Source organism: Rhipicephalus sanguineus, chromosome 9 (assembly GCF_013339695.2).
Source record: "Rhipicephalus sanguineus isolate Rsan-2018 chromosome 9, BIME_Rsan_1.4, whole genome shotgun sequence".
Taxonomy (NCBI): domain Eukaryota; kingdom Metazoa; phylum Arthropoda; class Arachnida; order Ixodida; family Ixodidae; genus Rhipicephalus; species Rhipicephalus sanguineus.
The window spans coordinates 27,742,301-27,765,004 of record NC_051184.2 but is presented as its reverse complement, the minus strand read 5'-3'; the positions used below and the strand labels follow the sequence as shown (position 1 = coordinate 27,765,004).

At 42.5% G+C, this 22,704-nt stretch overlaps 2 protein-coding genes across 2 annotated transcripts; one reads left to right on the top strand and one right to left on the bottom strand.

Annotated features, from left to right (window-relative positions):
- Nucleotides 1-246: 246 nt before the first annotated feature.
- On the top strand, nucleotides 247-19,056 carry LOC119404852 (serine/threonine-protein kinase Nek8). The gene is made up of 16 exons (XM_037671531.2): nucleotides 247-386; nucleotides 1,479-1,684; nucleotides 3,234-3,289; nucleotides 4,001-4,177; nucleotides 5,790-5,839; nucleotides 6,343-6,424; nucleotides 7,143-7,354; nucleotides 9,441-9,505; nucleotides 9,606-9,763; nucleotides 9,972-10,080; nucleotides 11,348-11,424; nucleotides 11,555-11,675; nucleotides 12,239-12,389; nucleotides 14,052-14,182; nucleotides 15,490-15,630; nucleotides 18,729-19,056. The coding sequence occupies exons 1-16, from the start codon at nucleotides 340-342 to the stop codon at nucleotides 18,890-18,892; spliced, it is 1,947 nt and encodes a 648-aa protein (XP_037527459.1). The 5' UTR covers nucleotides 247-339; the 3' UTR covers nucleotides 18,893-19,056.
- A 1,692-nt stretch (nucleotides 19,057-20,748) lies between these two features.
- On the bottom strand, nucleotides 20,749-22,029 carry LOC119404851 (nucleic acid dioxygenase ALKBH1). The gene has a single exon (XM_037671530.2). It carries the CDS (start codon nucleotides 21,965-21,967, stop codon nucleotides 21,053-21,055), a length of 915 nt encoding a protein of 304 aa, XP_037527458.1. The 5' UTR covers nucleotides 21,968-22,029; the 3' UTR covers nucleotides 20,749-21,052.
- Nucleotides 22,030-22,704: the final 675 nt, after the last annotated feature.

The following is a 22,704-nucleotide window of genomic DNA, read 5'->3' as shown; positions in this document are numbered from 1 at the left end:
GACCGAAACGAAAACTGCCTAATTTATTTAAAATTTGCCTACATAATAGCTTTTTATTACTAATAATTGGGCAAGTAAAAATATCGTATTGTCCCTTGACACAAAAACAATGAAAAGGACTTTTTACCATCATCATCATCATCATAAAACGTGCGCGATCGCAAAAAGCGCTAACTTCAAAACTGAGTTTTGTGTCTTGTCAAATAGTGTGACGTTTGTGTGCGAACTTGTTGGGGGTGATTACCCTCCAGTGACGCTGCGAAGCTCCCAAGCGCACACTCGCACGAACAATACCGTTCGCCGCGCGGAGTGAACAAAGTCGCATCAGCCCTGCCAAAGATGGACGCATACAAGAAGATTGAAGTGGTCGGAAGAGGCGCATTCGGGTATAATGGCATTTCTATTTCAGTCGCCATGTTTGAATGGGCATGGATCGTGCTAGCGCGGAATTATAACAAATACTAGCATGTCATCACAGCTATCCTGTTATCATATGCACACGACGCGCCGTTCCTGCAGCGAAAGTAGGTTGAATGATTTATGTAGCAAGGAGCGCGAAATTTAAACCACGACCCCCACCCCCCTTCCCCCGCTACCTGGGTACGCCTAGGATATATAACACTAACTGTACGCCCACTTTCCTGCCCATTGCTAATTCGGCAATGGTGATGGCATGAGAACTAAATTTCGCAGAATGGCCTACAATATATGCTTACATATTCAGTTTCTGGAAATTTATTCATGATAAATAGGCATTTTGGCTTCGTTAAATGCCGGCCAGCTATGGTGCTCCAATGGAAAAACCACGTTTTTTACTCTGTTTGCTTTTTTAAATTTTTTCATTAGTCTTCTCCGGAATGACGAGATAAGACCGACATGTTCAAAAATATCTAAAAAAAAACAAAGAAAGGCAACACGTTTACTTATGTATACCCAGCCATCGTTGCAATGTACGTGCAGCTTTCAGGAACATGGAGAAAAGTTTTCGTCTGATGATGGTGTATGCTTAAAATCAATGACAAAATGGCCAAAACATTCACACATTTAGTTTTAGTTTTTGACTGCTAACAAAAGAATAAACGTCTCCAAACGTAAGGAAGAAAGCATCGTCATACAAGTCGCATTATACATGTAGAAGTAATACTGCATTGGCCTAGTTCATTCATGAAGGACACATACAGCAGAAGCTTAATTGAAAAGAGGATCAAGACATGCACATCGGGTCATCAGGTGATGTCCAGTATCTTGATGGTTTCACTGCAGAGTATGCACATGGTGTGCGTGAGGGTGTCGAAGAAAGACATACTGCAGGTGGAAACTTGCCTAGGGATGTCATTTTTTTTGTTCTTGCTTTCGTATAGCTTTGTCTACACATTGCTGTACCATAAGTACCAATCATGCTGCACAAACTGCCTAGGTTTGCCCAGTGCTACTCGATGAAGAACATCCTTTCGTAGCCTTCCTTAATGGTACTACAGGGTCGTAACGCTGTACTCCGAGAAGTCCACCGGACGGAAAGTGGTCATCAAGCACATCCCTGTGCAGCAGATGTCCAGAGAAGAGAAGGAAGGATCCCTGAATGAGGCCAAGGTGCTGGCTATGCTGCACCATCCCAACATCATCGCATATTACGACAGCTTCCTCGAGGAAAAGAGCTTGGCCATCGTCATGGAGTATGCCCCAGGTTTGTGACACAGCTGGGCAGACCTGAACTTGTGCGCTTTAAACAAAAACGTCTAAAGAATGTCTTGAAAATGTTACAAACTTGTTCGGCAGCAAAGACTTTGGTGACACCATAGCTGCTTGGCCATCATCATGGAGTATGCCCCAAGTTAACGACACGGCTAGACAGACGTTGCGAACTCGCGCTTGAAACCAGAATGTCTAAAGAAGGTCTTGAAGGCATTACAAACTTGTTCGCCAGGAAACGGCTATGGTGAAACCATAGTTTCATAAAAATGGAGATAAAAAATCTGCTCACACATTTGAGGCGCGAAGCGTTCGATTTTGAAAAACTTCTACTTTAGGTCTTCTTGCAGACCAACATGTATGGAGCCTTTTGTAGCCATTGTGAGATGTTTTTTTTTTCAGAGGTTTTGTGTGTCTTGGGGGGCCCCATACAAAGCTGCAATGCATGCAATACTAAATGCCAAATGTGCTAGCATTTTACCACAAAGGGATCATGCACTTCTGAGGCTATCTCCCAACGAATGACGGATAACCCTGGGACATACTCCAGATCACTTTGTCGCATGTTATTATGACACTACAAAGCACAAAAGGCGCTTGACTACAAAGCACAAAAAAGGAGCTGTACACCCTGTGCTAATCTGACGAACTTCAACAAAGAGACATTCTGACAAACATATATACATATGGGGCCACAAATGCTCTGTATTAACTTTCTCGACTTCAGCAAAGCTATGATGCACCGATACCATTTTTATCAAGCCTACAATGTGACCATGAACAAACTGGAACCTTGTAATACATGACATGATATAACCATGCACTCATATTTTATGTTACAGAGTGGGACATATGCTAGGCTCTTTTGTTCACTATTTCCGAGCGCATTTTATTAACACAGCTGCTTTTCTGCACTTACATTTTTCTCATAATCTTCGTTTGTGTCCTTTATGTAAAGTATGCCTTCATGCTCGAGGTCATGCCTAGAATGGCAGTAAGATTAAAATGACATAAATTTCAGAGCAGGTAAGAATCGGTGGTCTTATGTATTATTAAACTGAGAAGTATCCGTCAATACCATATAGTTTTATGCTCAAACTAAAGACCACGGAAAACTAACTAATTTTGAGACTTTCCAAACAGTGCATTTTAACAACAACTGTATGGCGGTTCACGCATACGTGCGCCAATTTGTGTGCATAACGCATGTAATGCACAAGGTCCTTTTGCGTGTACATTACTTAGCATGCTTCACGATAAGAGATCAAAGAGAAGTACAGCATGTTGAAGGGGGCCAAGATGTAGGACAAGGGATTTAATATTTCACGAGCAAGCGACTACACTCAAACCTCACTATAACAAAGTCTCATCTGCCACGAAAATAACTTCGTTATATCCGAAAATTCGTTATAAACGTTTATTTTTAACACTGTAGCTATGACAAGGCTATTCTTCATTTACTTCGTTATAACCGATAATTTGTTATACCCGTGTTCGTTATAACGAGGTTTGAGTGTAGTACAATAAAAATCGCTATGCTGCAGGTGGAAACTTATACGATTACCTGAAGCAAAGAGGCCGTGCTCTGCTTTCCGAGAGGGTAATGTATGATTTTGATCACTCACAGAATTTCTTGTGTCATGAGACAGTTGCCATGCAATATCGGTTCGCTTATATTTGTAGCAGAGCGAATTGCCTTTAAAAAATTGAGACATATCTAACCTATGCTGAAAAAACGTATGGCTGAAACAAAGATCACAAGGGACAGGAAACATGGGATTCATGGAATATTGAGAGTGCAGATCCGAAAGAAGCAACATTAGCTTTTTTCTTTTTTTTTTTCCATTACACATAAGCCATCTTGACAAGTGAATAAGCAAATTACATTATAGATAAGAACACTCTTTTAGGATTGGAGCCAGGGAAAGGCAGCTTACACACCTATCACCTGCTCTTTTCTACACGCAAAATGCTATCAGCCTAACTCTGAACCCAAATTAGCACATGCCTGATATATGAGCCTAACTCTGGAGCCATATTAGCACGGGCCTACAGTACTGCAAAATTGCGGTGCGTCCCATGAGCACGGTGTAAGGAAAGCGAGAACCTGCACTAACGATGTTACCTCAAACAATCATTACGACAATAACACATAGGATCCATAAGACGGCATTACCAATTACCATGTGAACCTGGTGTTCAAGCCCAATGTCATCCTAATGCCATTTATATGTGTGTAAATTTCTGAATATACACCTACTAACCCAACTTCCTTCTCTCAATGGCTTCTCTTTCTTTGCTCTTTTATCAGCAAGTGCTGAGCTACTTTGCACAAGTCTTGCTTGCCCTCGAGCACGTCCACTCGAGGCAAATCCTGCACAGAGACCTCAAGACTCAGAACCTGCTTCTCAACCAATGTCGCAGCATCGTCAAGGTTGGCGACTTTGGCATCTCAAAGATCCTGAGCAGCAAAAGCAAGGCAGAAAGTGTAAGCTTTGACATATAGTGTCGTGTTGTGCTGGCAACTGTGAACAATTGAAAAGTGATAGGTATAGATTTAGGTAAAGATTGGGTGAATTTGCGCATGGCCATAAACAAGTGACATTCCAAATACAACAACAACAGTGCACGCAGTCGATGAAATCTGATCTATGACTGAAATGTGTTGGCTCTTTACACATGACAAAACGTAATAACTGGTGCTGACGTGGTTTTAGAATGTGTGCCGCAATTCACATCTCACATGCAATCTGGCTAGAATCGGTAATAACATTAAAAAAACTTCTGTTAGGTGAACGCGTGCGTTTCGCCGAGCGCTAACTTCATAATGTTTATTAGCCTATGAAAACAGTCACAATCAAAAGGATAAACAACTATGCATGTCAGTAGCATAACAAGTGTGACACATGTTAATAAGTTGAAAGAAAAAACAAAGTAAAGATAAAAGCAATAAAAAATAGTGCAGAAGCCACAAATGATGATCATCAATGTAAGTGAATAACTGAACGCTTTTGGGAAGCTATTTACTTCGTAAGGAGATGTTGTGCTCGAGGTTGTACTGAAGTGAGGCTACTTAGACAGTGTTTGTTGTTTAACTGCATAATACGATTAAGCAAAGAGCTGTTGTCCTGCATATCTGAAAAACACTATAAAGCAGGACTGGATCAACAGAATTCTACTTTTATTGACTGATTCCTGAAAGTGCTCATGAAGAGATAAATAGTAAACAGAAAAAAAGATTGGATAAAAGTAGAAAAATAACTAGTGCAAGAAAGCATAACATGGTCACCAGAAAAACATAAATAAACCGAAGGGCAAACATAAAAGTGTAACAAACATGCCAACATCAAAGTTTAACGCGGGTCACACAGTTGAAACACATTATGAGGCTTTATTTCTCTAAAAAAATGTTTAATATTTTCACTGTCTTTCATTACTCTTTGTAATTTACATCTTAATGTTAGCCCTGTGCAGCAGGATATACCATAACAAGGACACGGTAACTGCTTCGTGATAAAGGCTCTTTCAATAAAGAAAGCAAAACTAAAAGAATCACTAATCTAGAAATAATAATAGTAAGCAAGCCTCAAGCATTGCTGCAAGAACATGTGAAGCAAAGCATTCTGAAACTTTCAGGTTTGGTACTCCAGATTATTTAAGGAAACTGCTTCAGTGTATTCAACAACACATAATATTAATCTAAACGTGAGAGGAGCTCACAGAGAAACTGAGGCTTGAAGCGATTAACAGTGGCGAAAAAAGAAATGTCACTGAACTTGCCATGATAGCATATCAGTTACGGTCATGGGTTCAATTCTCGGTTGTGATGGCCACATTTCAATAGGGGAGAAATGCGAGAAACGGCTGCGTACTTGGATTTAGGTGCACATTAAAGAATGCCAGGTGGCTAAAATTGATGAGAAGCTTTTGAACAAACAATATAGCTAGAGTCAACGTTTCCTCAAGACTACTTGCCTTAATTAGGGTCTTCATCAAGGCTTAACAAAGGCGTATATCCTAGTCAGAATGTGGGCTCCTGCGATGCTCCTTGTTCAGTGACACCTCACGAATTTTCGTTGAATAAAATTTTCTCATTTCAGCTCGTTGGCACTCCAAATAACCTCTCGCCAGAGATATGTGTAGGCAAACCGTAAGTTTTCTCTGATTACTGTTGTCGCATGATACTGATCTATAATTTCATTAAGAGGACGATAAGGTAAAGACTAGGTCCACATGTTTGAATTAACAAATTATCATTCTAGAATAAGAGAAAAGCACCTCTTATGATTAGAGGAGGCTTGGTAATAGTAGTAAAGAGTCTGCCTGGGCCTAGTTGACTGTTCAACAATGAAGATAGACTGCAATTTATTCAGCTAGAGCCGAAACTTAGACTTCTCCGGTTTCAAGAACTTTTACTGCACTGTAGTGGAACAAATATGAGAAATTTGTAATGCCAGATTGATGTACCTTTATGTGAAAAAATTCTTTAGAATGAATGTTCTGCCTTGATTTTCCTTTCTGGTAATGAATCTCTTACTGTAAAATTAACAGAAATAGAATTCTGAAAAAACACTTCATCAGTGCCCATCCAGCACTTGTTTCAAACATGCAAATATGATTTCTTGCAATTAATGATGCATGAATTAATTACAGGTATAACCAGAAGAGTGACATCTGGGCACTAGGCTGTATCTTGTACGAACTACTGACACTGAGAAGCCCCTTCGAAGGCAACGTGAGTCATAGGGGAGGGTGCATCACTTCCTCGCAAATTTAGAACGTTGCAAGTACCGAGATTCATTTCTCAGTGCCATTTCCTGTCATTCACATCATTTTTCACTCACTTTAAAGGGGCCCTGCCACACTTTTTCAGCGTGGTCAGAAAACGCTGCTGATCGGTAGTCGACGCCCCTGACAACACGTGAGCCAAATATTATAGCGCAGCACGTGGCGTGGAATTTACAATGAATTCTTAAAGTCATCTAGAAATTGTTCCCCTCTTCTTTCTACAAATGATGCCGTATACCCAAATTCATCGCCATTGGCTGATTTGAACATCGTGAGCTGCATGGTAATGGTGGCCACCACGGGAGGCCGCCACGTGCCCGCACTTGCTCGCGATCACACAGAAATGAGCCGAGCGTTCAAAGAAGGAAGAAAGTTCTCAAGGTCATGATGTGCGTGTGACGCAACTTCTTCCCCCCGTGCCATCCCTCCCTGCTTAGCTTCCAGCGCGCTAATTGGGACGAGAGAAGAGAGAATACAATTGCAGCGTGCGACAAATCTCTGCAACTCCACTCGTACTTGACGGATTCTAAAAATTTTTGCGGCGGTCGATTCATGAGGCAATAAACTCCTTTAATGAAGCCATTCGATGGTTACTTGGAAAAGTGCTGCAGGGCCCCTTTAAGTGCTGCGGTAACCTGCCCCAACCACCATTATTGCACACACAGCACGTGCCGAGTCTGGTGATCAAGATCATCCGCGGATCCTACGAGCCGGTGAGCGACCACTACAGTCCTCAGGTCCGTCACTTGCTTGAGCAGATGTTGCAAAAGGAGCCATCGCAGCGGCCGTCCGTCAATCAGCTCATGGCGCAACCCATTCTGCTGCCTGTAATCTGCAACCTTTATCTGACAATTGGCTCGCTACCCTGTGTTGCCCAGTAAGTGATTGTCTAGAACGCTTTATTTCACTTTGTCTTAATGTAAATGTTTATAAGGTACACAGATTAAAAATTTTTCATCTTACGTCTTATCCACCTAACGTCGCATTTGTAGCCGCAAATCAAGAATCAGAACTCATAATCTACCAACCTGAGCTCGCAAAGTTAAAATACGTTCCAGCATCATTTGTTATCCGTATTATGACAAGTGGCCTAGTAAATTGATTAAATTTGAGAGGACGAAGAAGAACAGCTTGTATGGGAGATGGTGTAGCATAGAGTTCCAGATACATTCTAGCCGCCTTGAGTTCTTCAACGTCCACATGAAATGGTGCATTAACGTTTCTGCATCTTACCCTCTTTGGTTAAAGGGGTCATGAAGCACCCCTTGGGCTGGTTGAAAAAACACATCCTGCGGAAAGCTGACACGGCTATGAACTGCTCTGCCAAATATTACAGTCGTGCGCGCCGCGTAATGGCCACAAGCGGAGCGCGAAGTTGCCGTTTCTCCAGGCACCCTCTTTTCAAACAGAGGCCGGTTCTCACTCTCGTCGGTGGGCGGGGTGTCTGTCCGCTGTACGTCGCAAGAGACATAGCATGCTTATTGGCCGATAGCCGACGTAAATCGAGAGCGGCGTTCGGATCAGATGCGCTTCTTGCCGCGGGGTGCCGCCACTTGCCGGCGCCGCACTCCTCAGTACACGGTAGCCGCACTCGCGCAAGCGAATCACAGCGGGAGAGCGATCGCGTTTCATGACGCGCGCTGGCGTAACTTCTTTCCCCCATGCCATCCCTCCCTGTCTAGCTTCCAGTGCGCTCGCCGGCACGAGAAAAGAGAGAAAGCGCTGGGAGCGTGCGCCAAACCCCCGTAACTCCGCTGATTCTTGACGGATTCGAGAAATTTTTGCGGGAATCGATTCGGGAGGCAGTACACTCCGATACTGAGGCCATTAGATCATTACTTGGAAAAGTGGTTCATGACCCCTTTAAGGGGACAACTTAGCCAGGAATCAAATTCACGACCTCATTCTCATCATCATTACACCAGAGCCACCAAGCTAAAGTAGTCTTGCTATTCATTGAAATAATGCTGACTAGAATCAACCAAAAATCCTGACGCATATCAACAAATGTGCACACTGCGTTTGACGACATGGTTGTATATTTAGTTTTCTGGAACTGTTTTGAGGAAGAGATACAGTGTAATAGCCTAGACCCTGTTCTGTGCATATAAATCTTTTGTTCCATCTATAGCTTACTTTTAATCGTGAGTCATAAGCTGTCATCAGAGGTCTTCATGATGTTGTGAAACAGACAGGTGCGGGAATTCTACAAAATTATAGTTGCTATAACTTGGACCGTATGCAACAATCAATGCACCATGGTTGTTTAGATGGCATTTGAAAGTGCATGGTGAAAGAAAGGTGTCATTGTTTAAAACTATATTACAGTTTATAGTTATAATTATAGTATTATGTGAAATATATGTAACATATGTAATTAACACCATGCTATCCTCATGGTGTTTGTGGTGTTAGAATTTGGGAAGCTGAAATGACCTTAATTGATTGATAAACAATGTGGATATGCAAATTAAGGAATTAGAATGTGCTCATTAATCAGCAATGATACATAACAAACTGATAAAAGAAAAAAAAGCGCATTTCATGATGTCGACGCTCTTGAACATCAGCTGAGCACTTTAAAATCAGGTAGCAGGTTTTTCTTCTTTGTTCTGGTCCTTTGCAAGTGTTTGGCAATTCAAGCACAGTTAATACGCCACCTTTTCAAGCTTTAGTACGCTACTGTGCTCCTTACGACTAAAAAAGCTGTTCTCATCATAAGTAAAGCTACTTCAGTATGGCTGCAGAAGAAGAAAAGGTTCATATGAATGCAATAAGTGTGCAACAAAGTTAAAAAAATCAGTAATGCAATTATATTTTGCCTTTCTAACCATGTGCCCTGTGTCACGGTTAACTTGTCTCTCTTTACTTCCTACACATGGTTGCTGATATGAGAACTTCTCAAATCATCACACTAAGAAAAACATGAGACCTAAGGTTTCCTCTCGCTCATTCATAAACAGGAAAGACCGTTTGTCTTCTACAGTGTCCCTGGCTACTCTCGGTCAAAGGTCCCGTGCGGGCTCTGGTAAGACTGTCTCTTGTAGCCGTTCATTGTTTTTGTTGTTTGCGACAGTACATTCAGGAAGTTCACAAACACTGCTACTGATAACTGGTGATTTTTGCAGGAGATCTGTCGACATCGCTGCTTGCTTGGGACAGCAAGAACATGGCCACTATTAAGCTAGAGGTGCCAGATGGACATGGCTGCATTAGTGCCGTGGCCGTTGGATTGGACACCGTCGTGGGCGTCACAGCATATGGAAGTGCCATTGTTTGGAAAGTGGTACTGTTGAAACTCTTTCGTTAGTAATATGGGAAAATATATTTTAAGCACATGTACTAGAAGGATGAACAGTGATGCAAAAGATTGAAAGCGTTACCCTAGTAAATACTCTAATGCAGATTTATAATAATATATAAATTATATATTTATATATTTATATATAACACATTTAAATAATATATTTCATTTCTTTGTCCTTTCAATCCAGACAGGCCAGTCGAAAGAGAAGACTTGCGAAGCAAAGGTCGTAAAGGACTACCACACTGACCGTATAACCCACGCTGGTTGTGGAGCTGACTTCATCGTTTTGCTGTCAGGTAAAGTGCTCAAGAAGGTTGCTATGCTAATTTTATTACTACACAACAGAGCCAAAGTGTTGTTTGTTTATCCGAATTGCGTTTTCATGCTCTTGAAAAGACTGATCACGTTGTGGGGTAAGACGTTAACAATTAACAATATAAACAACATGATGATATTTTTTCTTGCTGTCACATACTGTGTACCAAATCTCCTCATTATTACTAAATAGAACAATGGAAAGAAAGCAAATTGGTTGATTATTCATTGATTGATTCACTGAATGATTTTAATCACCGAAAGCAACACAAGTGATATGACAGATGCTGTCGTGGAGGTGTCCGAATTGAATTTCAACCACCTTGGTTTTATATTAATGTGATATAGTGTTAAAGAGCCCGTGTCGCAGAAATTTTGGTGTCGGTGTCATTGCTCGTGAGCGAAAAATCATCACTGTTTGTAAGTGAAAAATCGCCATAGATGCAAATAATAAAAAATGATGTACCCGAGGTGAAATCGAAACCAGGCCTTCGGCGTGGTGAGCTGGTGTTCTTCCACAGAGCCACACCAATGCTTAGAACTGCATGGAAAGTAACTTTCATTCTGCACAAACATAAGCGTCCTGTGTACAGACGTCACAGTACGAGACGTAATATCACAGTAAAACATGGTACGAGCGTACATTGCCATCGGTCGTCACACCATGTGAATTGCATAAAGAGTTGGTGGTTCAAAGCCGGCCATCCATTACAAAAGGCACACACATTACTGCGTGTATTCCCTTACGAACACGTAGTGGGTGCATTGCAACTTTGAAAAAGTATCACTCGCGTAATTGCTGCTGGTTTAAAGCATGCCACCCATCACAAAAGGGCACACACATTAGTGCGCACATTCTCTTACACACAAGTAGGGGGTACACAGTTGTCATAAAAGTGCTCTTGAAGAGGGAGGAAACTTTACTTTTACTATAAGTACGATGTGTGTGTGTGCGTGTGCATGAGTGTATGGCTGGCTGGGCAACTGAACATAATGACAAGCGAAACAGAGCACGATGAGGATGGGACCAGATATCGATATCGCGTTCAACTCTTAAAGGCGAAGCTTAAACGTCCCCCAATTTTATGTCCCCAAGCGCAATTGACTTTTTCTATTCTGTTTCCATTGGAGCATAACTGCCACAGCTAAGAATAGAACATACAACCTCATGCACAGTCATAAAGCACTAATTGCTGTGTTAATAATGTATTTCATTGTAATGATGTCGTTATCGCTGACTTCTTGCAGAACGCAAGATACTTTTATCCTGTGGACACGGGCAGTCGGGTAGCCTTGGTCACGGTGGCCATTTTGACAGTGCAAGGGTACGTCCCACTCCACTCAGCGCATCCTGACTTGCTCAAAGCACCAATCGAGTATTTCTGTTAACATCCATGTTGACCGTCTTTGCGCACTTAAGCAATCCTGAGGGCTAAAATTCTTTCTCGTTTACAGAAACCCAAGATAGTGGAAGCTCTTCTAGGTCACGAGATAATGCATGTGGCCTGTGCGGCATCACACGTTCTTGCCATTGATGAAAACCACGACGTCTTCGCCTGGGGAGATGCCAGACATGGTGCGCTTTGAAATGCTTTCGTTTCGACAGATTACAGTGCTTTGACGTGTTTCAAAGTGTATTTAGGCTTTGTAAGACAGGAACTAAGCTTTACTCTTAACATGAGTGTACTTCAGTTCTGATAATCAAGCTCGGCTATTGCTATTCAAGACTACTTATTCTTGCAACAAGGCTTGAATCCTCTCCTAAACAGCCATTACAGCTGTTCCAGAGCCTTATGAAATGAAGTGACTCCATCAGTTTGCACATGTGACAGAGTTACCAAAACAAGCAGGACCGTGTTCACATGACATGCACACATCAGGGCTTACAGTATTCAAAAAATGTTTTGCTCACTTGGAATAAGAAACTAGTAATCACTTTGAAGATATGACCCTTACATACTCATTGAAGCAGAGCACAATGGTTTTGTTAAATCTAGTACTTTAAGCAGTTATGGAGCTTTCGCTTCATACATTTGGTGTTGGGATTGTTTTATGCACGACAAGTGCATATGTAGTAGAGTTCCGACAGCTGAAAAAAGTATGACAGAACTCTCCTAATGATTCGTAATTCTCTGACAGGAATGCTGGGGATCACTCTTTCCACTTCAACGGATCTTCCCGTGAAAGTGGAGCTCCCTGCTGGCGTTTGTCCGACACGGTGTTTTTGCACAACAGACAGTAGCTACCTAGTCACAGATGCAGGCGAGCTATGGGCCTGTGGAAGCAACAGGTCAGACAAATGTGTGGCTTTTAAAGGCCTGCTGAAGTGCGGGGGTCATCTACAATGTGCCAAAATTTACGATTAGGGATGGGTGAATAGTAAATTTGAGGTTCGAAGCGAATAGTGATTTGGTTCAATAACTTCTAATCGAATAGCTCAAATAGTATATATAACATATTACAAAGAAAAATGAGCATTCTTGTCATGACCCAACTAACTTTCACAATATTTTTGAGAATTGGAACTAGGCATGTGCGAATGCCACATTTTTTTTTTTAATTTACTATACCTTGCCCATGTAAGCCCGTATAACACGATTTTAAACTTCAAAAAAATAATTAATCGAGGTGAAGGTAATACGTGTACATTTAACCTTGAAGTATGGCTTCGCAGCAGTGTGGATTTCCCCTGGATAGGTGGTTTCATGGCACAACACCTGCACGCAGCAGTGAAACCGCTTTTACAGGGGATTGACATATAAGTCTATTCGTACATTTAGAATACTGTAACATTCGTTGGAATATTCGAAGCGCTTGAATATTCGCCCATGCCTAGTTACCATGTTTTCCGTACTATAGACCACATCTGGTTTATAACCTGCATGGATCAGCAAATTAACTGAGTAATTGCTCTTTGGTGAGGTCTACAGGGAAAAGCACCTGTGTGTGCGTGACAGCATGACAGCACAACAAAAACTCTGCTATCTGACAGTTCCCCACTATACAGTTTCTGAATGAATTTTTTTAAATACTTTCTGCAATTAGTAATGCAACAGTTAGCTGTGCTACACCGGTTTCACCTGTACGCAATGAGTTTGCTGTGTGATTTAGAACAGTAAAATGTTGCAGTAGTCAGGCCTCATATTCTTCAGGCATTCCTATTACCGCAAAAATTAAATTATGTAGTCTACACACACAAACAGCTGGCACCATGCTGAATTTACACATTTCAAACATCTCTAGCATATGGTGAGTGTTACTGTACTGAAAGATGTGGTGAATTTTTAGAGGCTGTCTACTAACACTGATGGCAACACAGCAACAGATGCACTTTTGCAGTTATTGCAATGATGGAAACATATTTTTATCACTCAAGCGCAACTGAAACGCAAGTACACTGCCACACAGAAGACTGGTGGAGAGATTTAGGTGGCACCTTTTACATATGAGAGGGAAGCCAAATTTGTAATTTAGGAATACACTTTACTTTAAAGACAGCCTAGATTCGGTGAGTCTAAGCGAAATCTAAAAAAAAAAAAAGTTTGCATTTCCATAGCTCTCAAACCAGCAATGAAATGCATTGCAGCTGTGTTCCCAGCACCAGCTTCAAGAAAATTGGTACTTTTCAAAGCAAGCTTTGCAGAAGAGATGTTAATAAATCATTGGTTAGCCTCGTAGCTATGGGCCATTCATCAAGTTTACCAATAGTAATTGAGTTCTAGGTATAAAAGTGACTAGTAATTTACTTAGAGTTTAGCACAGTTCCCATATAGCATTCTTAATTATTAAGGATATATAAAGCCTTACTTTTAATTTTATTAATTTTTTAGTGATTTCAGCAGCAATCGCTGCTAGTGCTCTTTATCTGCTGTGTCTCCACTATTGCTGCTTTTTTTTTAGCCCGTCTTCCTGTAATGTATTTTTATGGCTGCAACTCTTTGTTTTGGGACAGGAATAAGAAGCTTGGCATTCACGATGGCACAAAAGATGTCGGAGAGTTCACCCGAGTTCCTCGACAACTGTTTGCGGGCCATCATGTGGTGCACGTGACTGGCAACGAAAACACCACTGTGATACTAACTGGTGAGATAAAGAAGCAAATTTTATGGCTCGTTTCTTTGTTTGAACAACCTAAATGAAAGCCAATAGACAATGAAGCGAAGGAAGGTACAGGGCACAGTAATTATACTGTTTTAAGTGTATTGTAGTAATTATGATATACACTCAAACCTCATTATAACAGTCACATCTGCCACGAAAATAACTTCGTTATATCCGGAAATTCGTTATAAACGTTATTTGTAACACTGTAGCTATTACAAGACTATTATATATTTACTTCGTTATAACCGATAATTCGTTATATCCGTGTTCGTTATAACGAGGTTTGAGTGTAAATGTGATGGCGCAGCTCTCTAAGCCCTCTCACTGAAGGCCAATACGGTGAGGTTGAGGAGAGAATTGATACAGTAATTTTCAGCATGCATCTCAAACCTTTGAGAGGATGCTTTTTTCTGATGCGATCCTATTTAAAGGGGTAATAACGAAGAAACCACTTTGTTTGGCATTGACTTAAAATACACCCGACTCGTTAAATAGAATCAGAAGGGACCAGGAAGATATGTTCCACTTAACGGGGGTTCCATTTACTACGAGGTGAATAGAGGTGCAGAATTCAAGTATGAAACCAATGATACACTCAAACCTCATAACAAAGTCACATCTGCCACGAAAATAACTTCGTTATATCCGAAAATTCGTTATAAACGTTTATTTGTAACACTGTATCTATTACAAGACTATTCTTCATTTACTTCGTTATAACCGATAATTCGTTATATCCATGTTCGTTATATCGAGGTTTGAGTGTATTAGAAACAGCTATTCCATTTAAGAGATTTCCATTTACTAAGAGTCTACTGTAATTTTGATGGAGTCTGTTGCGTTTAGAAGAAATTCAGTTATCATTAAGAACAATTTTTGTATTCAGGTCCTGCCGTCACTACTACTACTGCTCCTGCTTTTGGCAGCACCATTGCTATTAGTAATAACAATAATACTAATAACACTACTAACGACAGTGATCTCTGCCAATACACTGATAACAGGACTGTCAAAGCGTGTTATCTTTATAGCTTGAAAGAAAACCTGATCCATCCAAAGCATGTTTTGAAAAAACTAACCGGCGCATATATGACTTGTATATATATGTATTCCACTGCACTGCCAGTAATGATGCCAGCCTCATTCATACTGCTTTAACATTCATAAAAACAGCCGTTTCTCTTGTTGCCAGAGTATACTGCGAGGGGTGGCACATTAAAGCCATCACTTGATCTTGCAGCACTCATTCTGCAAATAACTGAGTTACTTTTACAACTGCTCTGCAGATGTTGGTATGGTCTTCCTTCTTGGATCGCAACAATGCTCTGCTGCCACTAACGTCGGCGCAACTGCCAGGATGGTTTCTCTCGGAGCACAGGCGACACACGTTGGCTGTGCCGGAGATGTGTTTGTAGCCGTACTCAAAGGTCAGTTAGCACCACTCCAGGTTTTCTAGTAGAAACCCACATGTCCCATCACCTATGCTCAGCAAAAAAAAAAAATCGATTTCACAACATTTCTACTCCAAATCAAATGCCAATGTCAAGTGAAACCAATACGTACAGTTAGAATACAACCAAAAGTACATGGTCACATGGTACTGCTAGCATCATAAGATAGGTTTAACTGCTGGTATGCCTTTAAGACAACCTCTGGCTAAGCTCATCATGAATTTTGGCAACTTCTTTTTAATGTCAACATTCAGTATTGACGCTGTAAGCTATGGTTTATCACTGGTCGTTATTATGTAAATGAGATAAATTGTCTGAATCACGGTAATTAGGGCTCATTGTCCTAAACCAATGCCAGTGCTACGAGATACTGTATACCAAAGCAAAAAGATCCAGATTTATTTTGGTGACCTTAACATAAATTCCAGTTCATGAATGTTCTTTTTTTTCCAAATGGGACGAAAGTTTGTGACTCCGGTAAGTAAAGTCAAATCTAATGCTGTATCATTTGCATGCTCTACTACAGGCTATAAGTCTAAGTATTACACAGTTGACAAATTTTACAGCTACTCTGAACAGTCGATTGATGTTGTGCTCTGAACAGTGGCACATACCCAATGGGCCAAGCTGCCAAGCTTTGAACACTTGGGGCAGCTACTGGGTAGCGGGCTGACTGTAAAATTTTGGCATTATGTTTGCAGTACTATATTGGTATATGCCCACTCTTGGCCAATCTCCCTCACCCCCTGAATGGATTGGCCAAGCTGACACTAGGGGTATGTAACGTTGAATCACTTGTGCGCGGTCCACAACAGATAACACCTCAGCATCATGTGCAGCCGAGTGACGGATATTCACAGCAAGGAAGTTGCAACCGGGATACTGGGGATAATGGGTGTTGCTACAAAGTTTTAACTGGGGTTCAGTGACTCTGAGATGACATAATGTGGTGTAGAATTAGTCAGCATTGCGAATGGCAGTAAGACAGCTACTTGGTGGGTCTGCGGGTGCGCACATAACATTTCACGACTTATGAAAGACATGGGGGCGAGCAGGAGGTTACGAAAAATAGCTATAGTCGGATTTGATAAGCATCTTCAATGGTTTCTGAAACAATTTTTTCCCAACTCCCACGGTTTGTGACGTCAACTTACATAAATGGTTTACACATTCTCAGTGTACCAGTTAGTGACAAAGAGTAAACATACATGCCTTAAGCTTACAACGCTCAATGCATGTGCCCGACTGATAAAAGGATGTCACTCCTGCATTCAATCAGCTGTGGGTTGTATGAGGCTGCAGTGCTTCACACTTAACATGTTTTCTAAGCTGTGAACATATGCTAAGACTATACCAGGCATCTTTGCTCTCTCCCAGAGAGAAAAGCAGTGCCTCGTCCACAAATTCAAGCCACTGCAATCAAAAGGTATAAATGTTTAAATTGTTGAATTCATGTCACACTAACGGCACAGACGTAAACAGCTGCCCTTAACTTTCGCGGTGCAACATACTGTCGGAACAGAATTAACGACATTCCCTGCTTTAATTTTTATTTTTGTATAACAAGCAGTTGCTTAAAATTTTTCAGTACTAGTGAATTGACTTCCATCCTCAGTAGATCTTTACACAAAAAAAAAAAACGCCAGGCCTGCGCTGAAACCGCAGCACAGTCACAGCGAAAGCTGGAAGAGCGGCGTTTCTAGAGCCCGTTGTAAGCTCCCTTGGGGCTACAATACAAGTACACTAGAAAGGTACCCACTACACCATAAATCACAATTTTTGTGAAGTTGCGAAGCACCTACTAAGCCATTATTCGTCATTCTGCGGAGAAGCGAGGCACCAGCTACACGTCTGTAAGGCATTATGTGCACTCTGTTGACGCGACGACTGATGACGATGGCTCAGCCCTTTGTAATGGGTTGGAAGCTTTAAACAGCCCACCAGTTATGTAATTTGCATTGGGTGACGCCCGGTTGCTATTTCCCTCTCCTGTCATGCTGTATAACATACGTTGATGTGGGAGAGAGACGGGGGGGGGGGAGCGAAGAACCTTACTGAGACCCCGAGGAAATGGATCATGCGCTTATGGGCTTCCATGGCAACCAATACAAGTGCACTTGCTAGGAACCCACTACGCTATGAATCATTGTAATCTTACTGAGACCCTGAGGAAATGGATCACGCGCTTATGGGCTTCCTTGGCAACCAATACAAGTGCACTTGCGAGGAACCCACTACGCTCTAAATCATTGTAATTTTACTGAGATCCCGAGGAAATGGATCATGCGCTTATGGGCTTCCTTGGCAACCAATACAAGTGCACTTGCGAGGAACCCACTACGCTATAAATCATTGTAATTTTTGAGAAGTAGGGCAGCAGGCACTGTGCCATTTTTCATCATTCTACGGAGAGCCGTGGTACCTGCTAAACGCATGTACAGCATTATGCGCACTTTGTTGATGCTGTGCCTGATGACGACGAAGAATTATGGCAGAGCCCTTTGTAATGGGTTGGAAGCATTCAACAACCTACTCGTTGCACAATTCGCATTGTGTGACGCCTGGTTACAGAATTCGCGTTGTGCGACGCTTGATGCTTATTTTACTCTTCTACCACGCTATATTGCATATGCTAATGTGGTTCCTTCCCGACATGAAGCCTGTACAGGACCTTTTTGCAAAGCAGTTTCAAGCACCGGCATAGCTCAGAGGTTGAATACTGGGCTCCCACGCAGAGGGCCCAGGTTCGAACCTCGTTCCATCCTGGAATTTCTTTCTTATTTCGTTTTCTTTTTTTCTTATTTCGAGCGATACTGGTTACGGACACCGGCGGCAGCGGCGGCGGCGGACAACTACGGCGCCAAAAACGGCCGGTGAAATGATCTCATAATAGCTTTCGCTGTAAAATTTACACTAAGACAAGCCTCCCTGTCAGATCATTGGTATTGGAGACGTCCCTCGTTTGAGCGCTGTTGATCGCTTTGTCTCCGCCTTTTTGTGAACAGCACTGTCAAAGTGTGCTTAAAAGAAGCAGCGCTGTTTTGGTGCACCTGTGCCATTTTACCACTTTGCAGGCACAAAATTCGTGCAGTGGAAACACCTAAAGGCGGCCGACAAACCAGAAGAGTTACACCCAGCACCACAGTTACCAGAAGGCGTCAAGGTCGTTGCACTCGCCTGTTCTGCTGGTATCATCGCAGCAGTTGTTGCCAAGGGGCACTCGTCAAAGAAAAGTTGAACATGTTTCAACGTGTATATGTTCAGACTGATGTAAAATAACGTAATGTGACTTTCTATTAGCTATTGCCAAGATGTCAAAGCCTCAGTTGTGTGCACTGTTGCTGTATGTTTCCTTCGGTCAAGTGCAATTTTGTGATAAAATAAACATTCATTTTTCACTTTACTCGTTGCTTGTTTATTTCGATTGCTATAACTGCTTGATCCAGCATTAATTAAAAAAATTTACAATGTAGGAGCCAAGCTGCTCGCTGAAAACAAAGCCATTTTCGCCTGCATATTTCATAGTTTACGATAATGTACTGCTAGCAAAAAGAAGCAATGAAAGTCGCTCAGACTTCAAAAAATTTTGCCATGTATTTGTTACCTCGTTTGCATTACCTCGCAGTTTTGAAACCAATGCCACCAACTTTACAGGCACCTTTCATGCAATGCGATGTGTTGAGACATTATTAACATGCTAATTGATTTTTCAGCCACAGTTGACATATCTTACATAATTTAATTAACATAATAGTTAACATAATTATACAAATTTGACACAATGTAACCAGCATACAAATATGTTATAACTCCACAGTAGGAGTATTTCAACTAAGTTCAGCCACAGTAATTTTGCCAAATAAGTGCGCTGCCCGAGAGAACCTCTTTCCAAGTTCACTAAACGGACCTCAATGAACTGTTGACCAGGTAACTTTAGAGATTAGTTTTTAGGTGTTCAGCTTCTTGCACATGTGAAAGTGGACATCAGTTAAGAGCCGTCTGCAATGAAAGCTCAGGCTGTGCAAAAAGCGTGAATACAGGCATAGGACAGTCTCTGCATGAGATTTTCTCATTGGAAATGTCAGCATTATTTGTAATGAAAAGTTTTGAAAATCAGATGTTTCCAATACCGAAAGTGAAAAAAAAAGAGCACCATTACAGCTCGTCGGAAGCCAACACAAGTGTGGCTTCTTTGCATTAACGTCAAGATTATTAAGATTATGTGATCAGCTAAAAAATTATGGAGGTGGTGATGTGATAGGGCCAATGTGATATCTGCCAAGTTGTGCATCTCGTCTGTTTAGATGCTAGTTCAAGTCTGATAATAACGGAATTAGGCTATTACCGGCCCTGCAGTTTTTGCCAGGATTGCTTCGATAGCAATCCTGACTAAATTGACAACTAACGTATAGTCAAAGTGAAACTTCCTCAAGGACTAGAAAGTAAAAAGTGCCTCTCGAAGGCAGTGCAACGGCTCCGTACAGCACTGACTTCAAGCCTTGCCATTCATCTCTTTCATGTATGTTGCTTGGTTCACTTCAAACATGTTTCATACTTGATGGTTGTCATATTTGAAGTGTTTGCACCATGTGCATCAACTGGTATGCACAATTCCCCGAGCTGCTTTCTCCTTCAGAGGAATTTTTTCGTATTCCTGCATGCATGACTATGGCTCTCACTTTCATTGTTTGCTGCAATGATCTCGGTCACCCTAGTGCCAACCACTACGGTGCCAAAATTGGCGGCAGCCGTGTATTCCGAATACAGCATTCGAATCGGTGAGCACTGTCTAGCAATATTGACACTATGCCATGCTTTTCTTCGCCTAGACCAGTTTGCATGTGACGTCAAGGATGTAGCTTCTGAATGTATTGGTACTCCACGATGGCAGCTTCGATGACAAGTTACGGTTAACCTGCTTCAATGTGACGCAGGAATGCCTGCGTGAATAACGAACAGGGGCGTAGCCAAGGGAAGGGTTGGGGGGGTTCAAACCCCCCACCCCGAAATTTTTCAGTTTTGCTTGCGTATATATACACGCACATATACAAACTCACGCACGAACATACATAAAGTATGGTTGAACCCCCCCCCGAAAAAAATTTCTGGCTACGCCCCTGATAACGAAAGAACCTGCATGCGATGTTTCGATAACATTAATGTGACTTCGCAAATGTCACGTCCCCCCATGCTGGTGCTCCAACATGGCGGTTTCAGTGACGTCAATGCAAGCCATCTATACTCTGGGTCCCTGTTGTACATGGTAAAACTTGAGCTTGGGGCAGGTGCAGATATGGTGCCAGTTAGTACCACATGCCAGTGCTTATCTGCACTATCGAGGCACCATGTACAAAAGTAGCCGTGTATCAAAGACCTAAATGCGCCCGCCGGCGACCCGTCAGCTCTTCTCGAACACCTGCCTCACGTTCAAATTGATTCTGTGATTTGCCAAATATTCGGCCTCGGCGCCCCAGTCACCATCTGCGTCATCACCGCCGCGCATCTCCGCAGCGTAGTTCCATGGCATGCCGCCGTCCTCGCGTGGGAGCACCAGCGGTACGGCGTGGTACGCCAGTCTGGATTCGCCCGTCATCACGACGACGTCACCGCTCTTCAGAAACATGGCCGTCGGCTTGACGTCTTTGGTCGCCCCGCCGATGAGGAACACTGCTGTCTGTCCAAAACTCACCGAAAACAGGGGCGAACTGAGGTCGAATTCGGAACGGTCGACGTGACCGCTCAAAGTCGAGTTCATGGCGTAGTAGTTGACGATAGCGGCTTCGGGTTCAAATCCCGTGTGACCGAGCAACGTCGCGAGCTTCTTGGCCAACGCGCTGAGGCAGCTCGGAAAGGCGGTCGCGTTTTCGAGGTCGTACACCTTGGAGTCCCAGTCGTGGTGCAGGCCTAGCGTGACCCAACGGAGGTTCTTGTAGAAGTCGTCGCGTTGCGGCGACGCGGGAAACACGTCCGGCGGCTTCAACGCTTTCAGATTGGTGCAGTTCGGCGGTTGCGGGTACGAACGCAGAGTTCGGCTCACCCACTGGCGTTGGCCGCGCGGCGTGAAAGGATTGGGTATCACTAAGAGACCCCGATTAGCAGGCACCGAGTAACACCGTAACTCGCCCTCGTCGACGAGGCCGACTTCGCTGCAGTCCGGCGTCGTCTGCAACCGCGCGTGCACTTTGACGGGAAATTCATCGGGCCTCTCAAAATCAATCACGTTGGACAAGTCGGGTCGCACGGCTTTCCTTTTGTAGTACTTGAAGTCCTTTTTAAAGAGATCGCCGCTGTCGTCGCCATCGTCCGTGTACATAACACACACTTCTTCGAAAGGATTTGCGCCGCACGCAACTTGAGAACGTGGTCGAGTGTTTTTGAAGTGCGGCGAGATGTGTCAAAATGTGCCCGTACTTGTCGGTCAGTTACAAATTGATGTCGTCACTTAATGACAAAGGCTACTAGACTGATCATGGCGCTCGTTGGCTGATGCAGGCTGAAATACTTGTTTTGCCTCAAACAAATTTCTCAGCCCAGTTTGGCCCAAAATATGCGTTTTAGTAGTTCAAAAATGTGCAAGTCGTGACAAAAAAAATGCAATGAGCTAAAACAATTTCAGAACAATAAGTGACGTCACACGCTGCAAAAGTTTAGAAATAGTTAAAATCGAACGCAACGTATATGCACAATCAATGGACAAATATATAGTGTACAGTACAGTGTACTAGTAGAGTGTACTAGAACTGTCGAGTGGCGTGAACGCATAGAGTAATATAGAAAAGGTTAAGAGAGGACACTCCCGTAGGCCCCTGCGGCTGATTTGGGTTCGCAGCGCACCAAACGGAAGTGGGGAATCCTAACAGCCGCCTCAGAGATCGGAAGTCGCAAAAAATAATTAAAAATGCCGATCTCAGAGGCCATTATTTAGCTATAGGTAAAATTACACGGCCCCCGAGACCACTTTTATTCGTGTGATTGTCTCGGAGGTCATATATATATATATATATATATATATATTTTTTTTTTACGCGTTATTTGCATGCATAAGAAGCT

What these genes read in the sequence shown, in the direction of transcription:
- LOC119404852 (XM_037671531.2), top strand. Translation starts at nt 340, where the DNA reads ATGGACGCATACAAGAAGATTGAAGTGGTCGGAAGAGGCGCATTCGG. An exon ending in CTTCATCGTTTTGCTGTCAG is followed by an intron (nt 10,081 to 11,347) that starts GTAAAGTGCTCA and finishes GACTTCTTGCAG; the next exon opens with AACGCAAGATACTTTTATCC. An exon ending in TGGGCCTGTGGAAGCAACAG is followed by an intron (nt 12,390 to 14,051) that starts GTCAGACAAATG and finishes GTTTTGGGACAG; the next exon opens with GAATAAGAAGCTTGGCATTC.
- LOC119404851 (XM_037671530.2), bottom strand. Translation starts at nt 21,967, where the DNA reads ATGTACACGGACGATGGCGACGACAGCGGCGATCTCTTTAAAAAGGAC.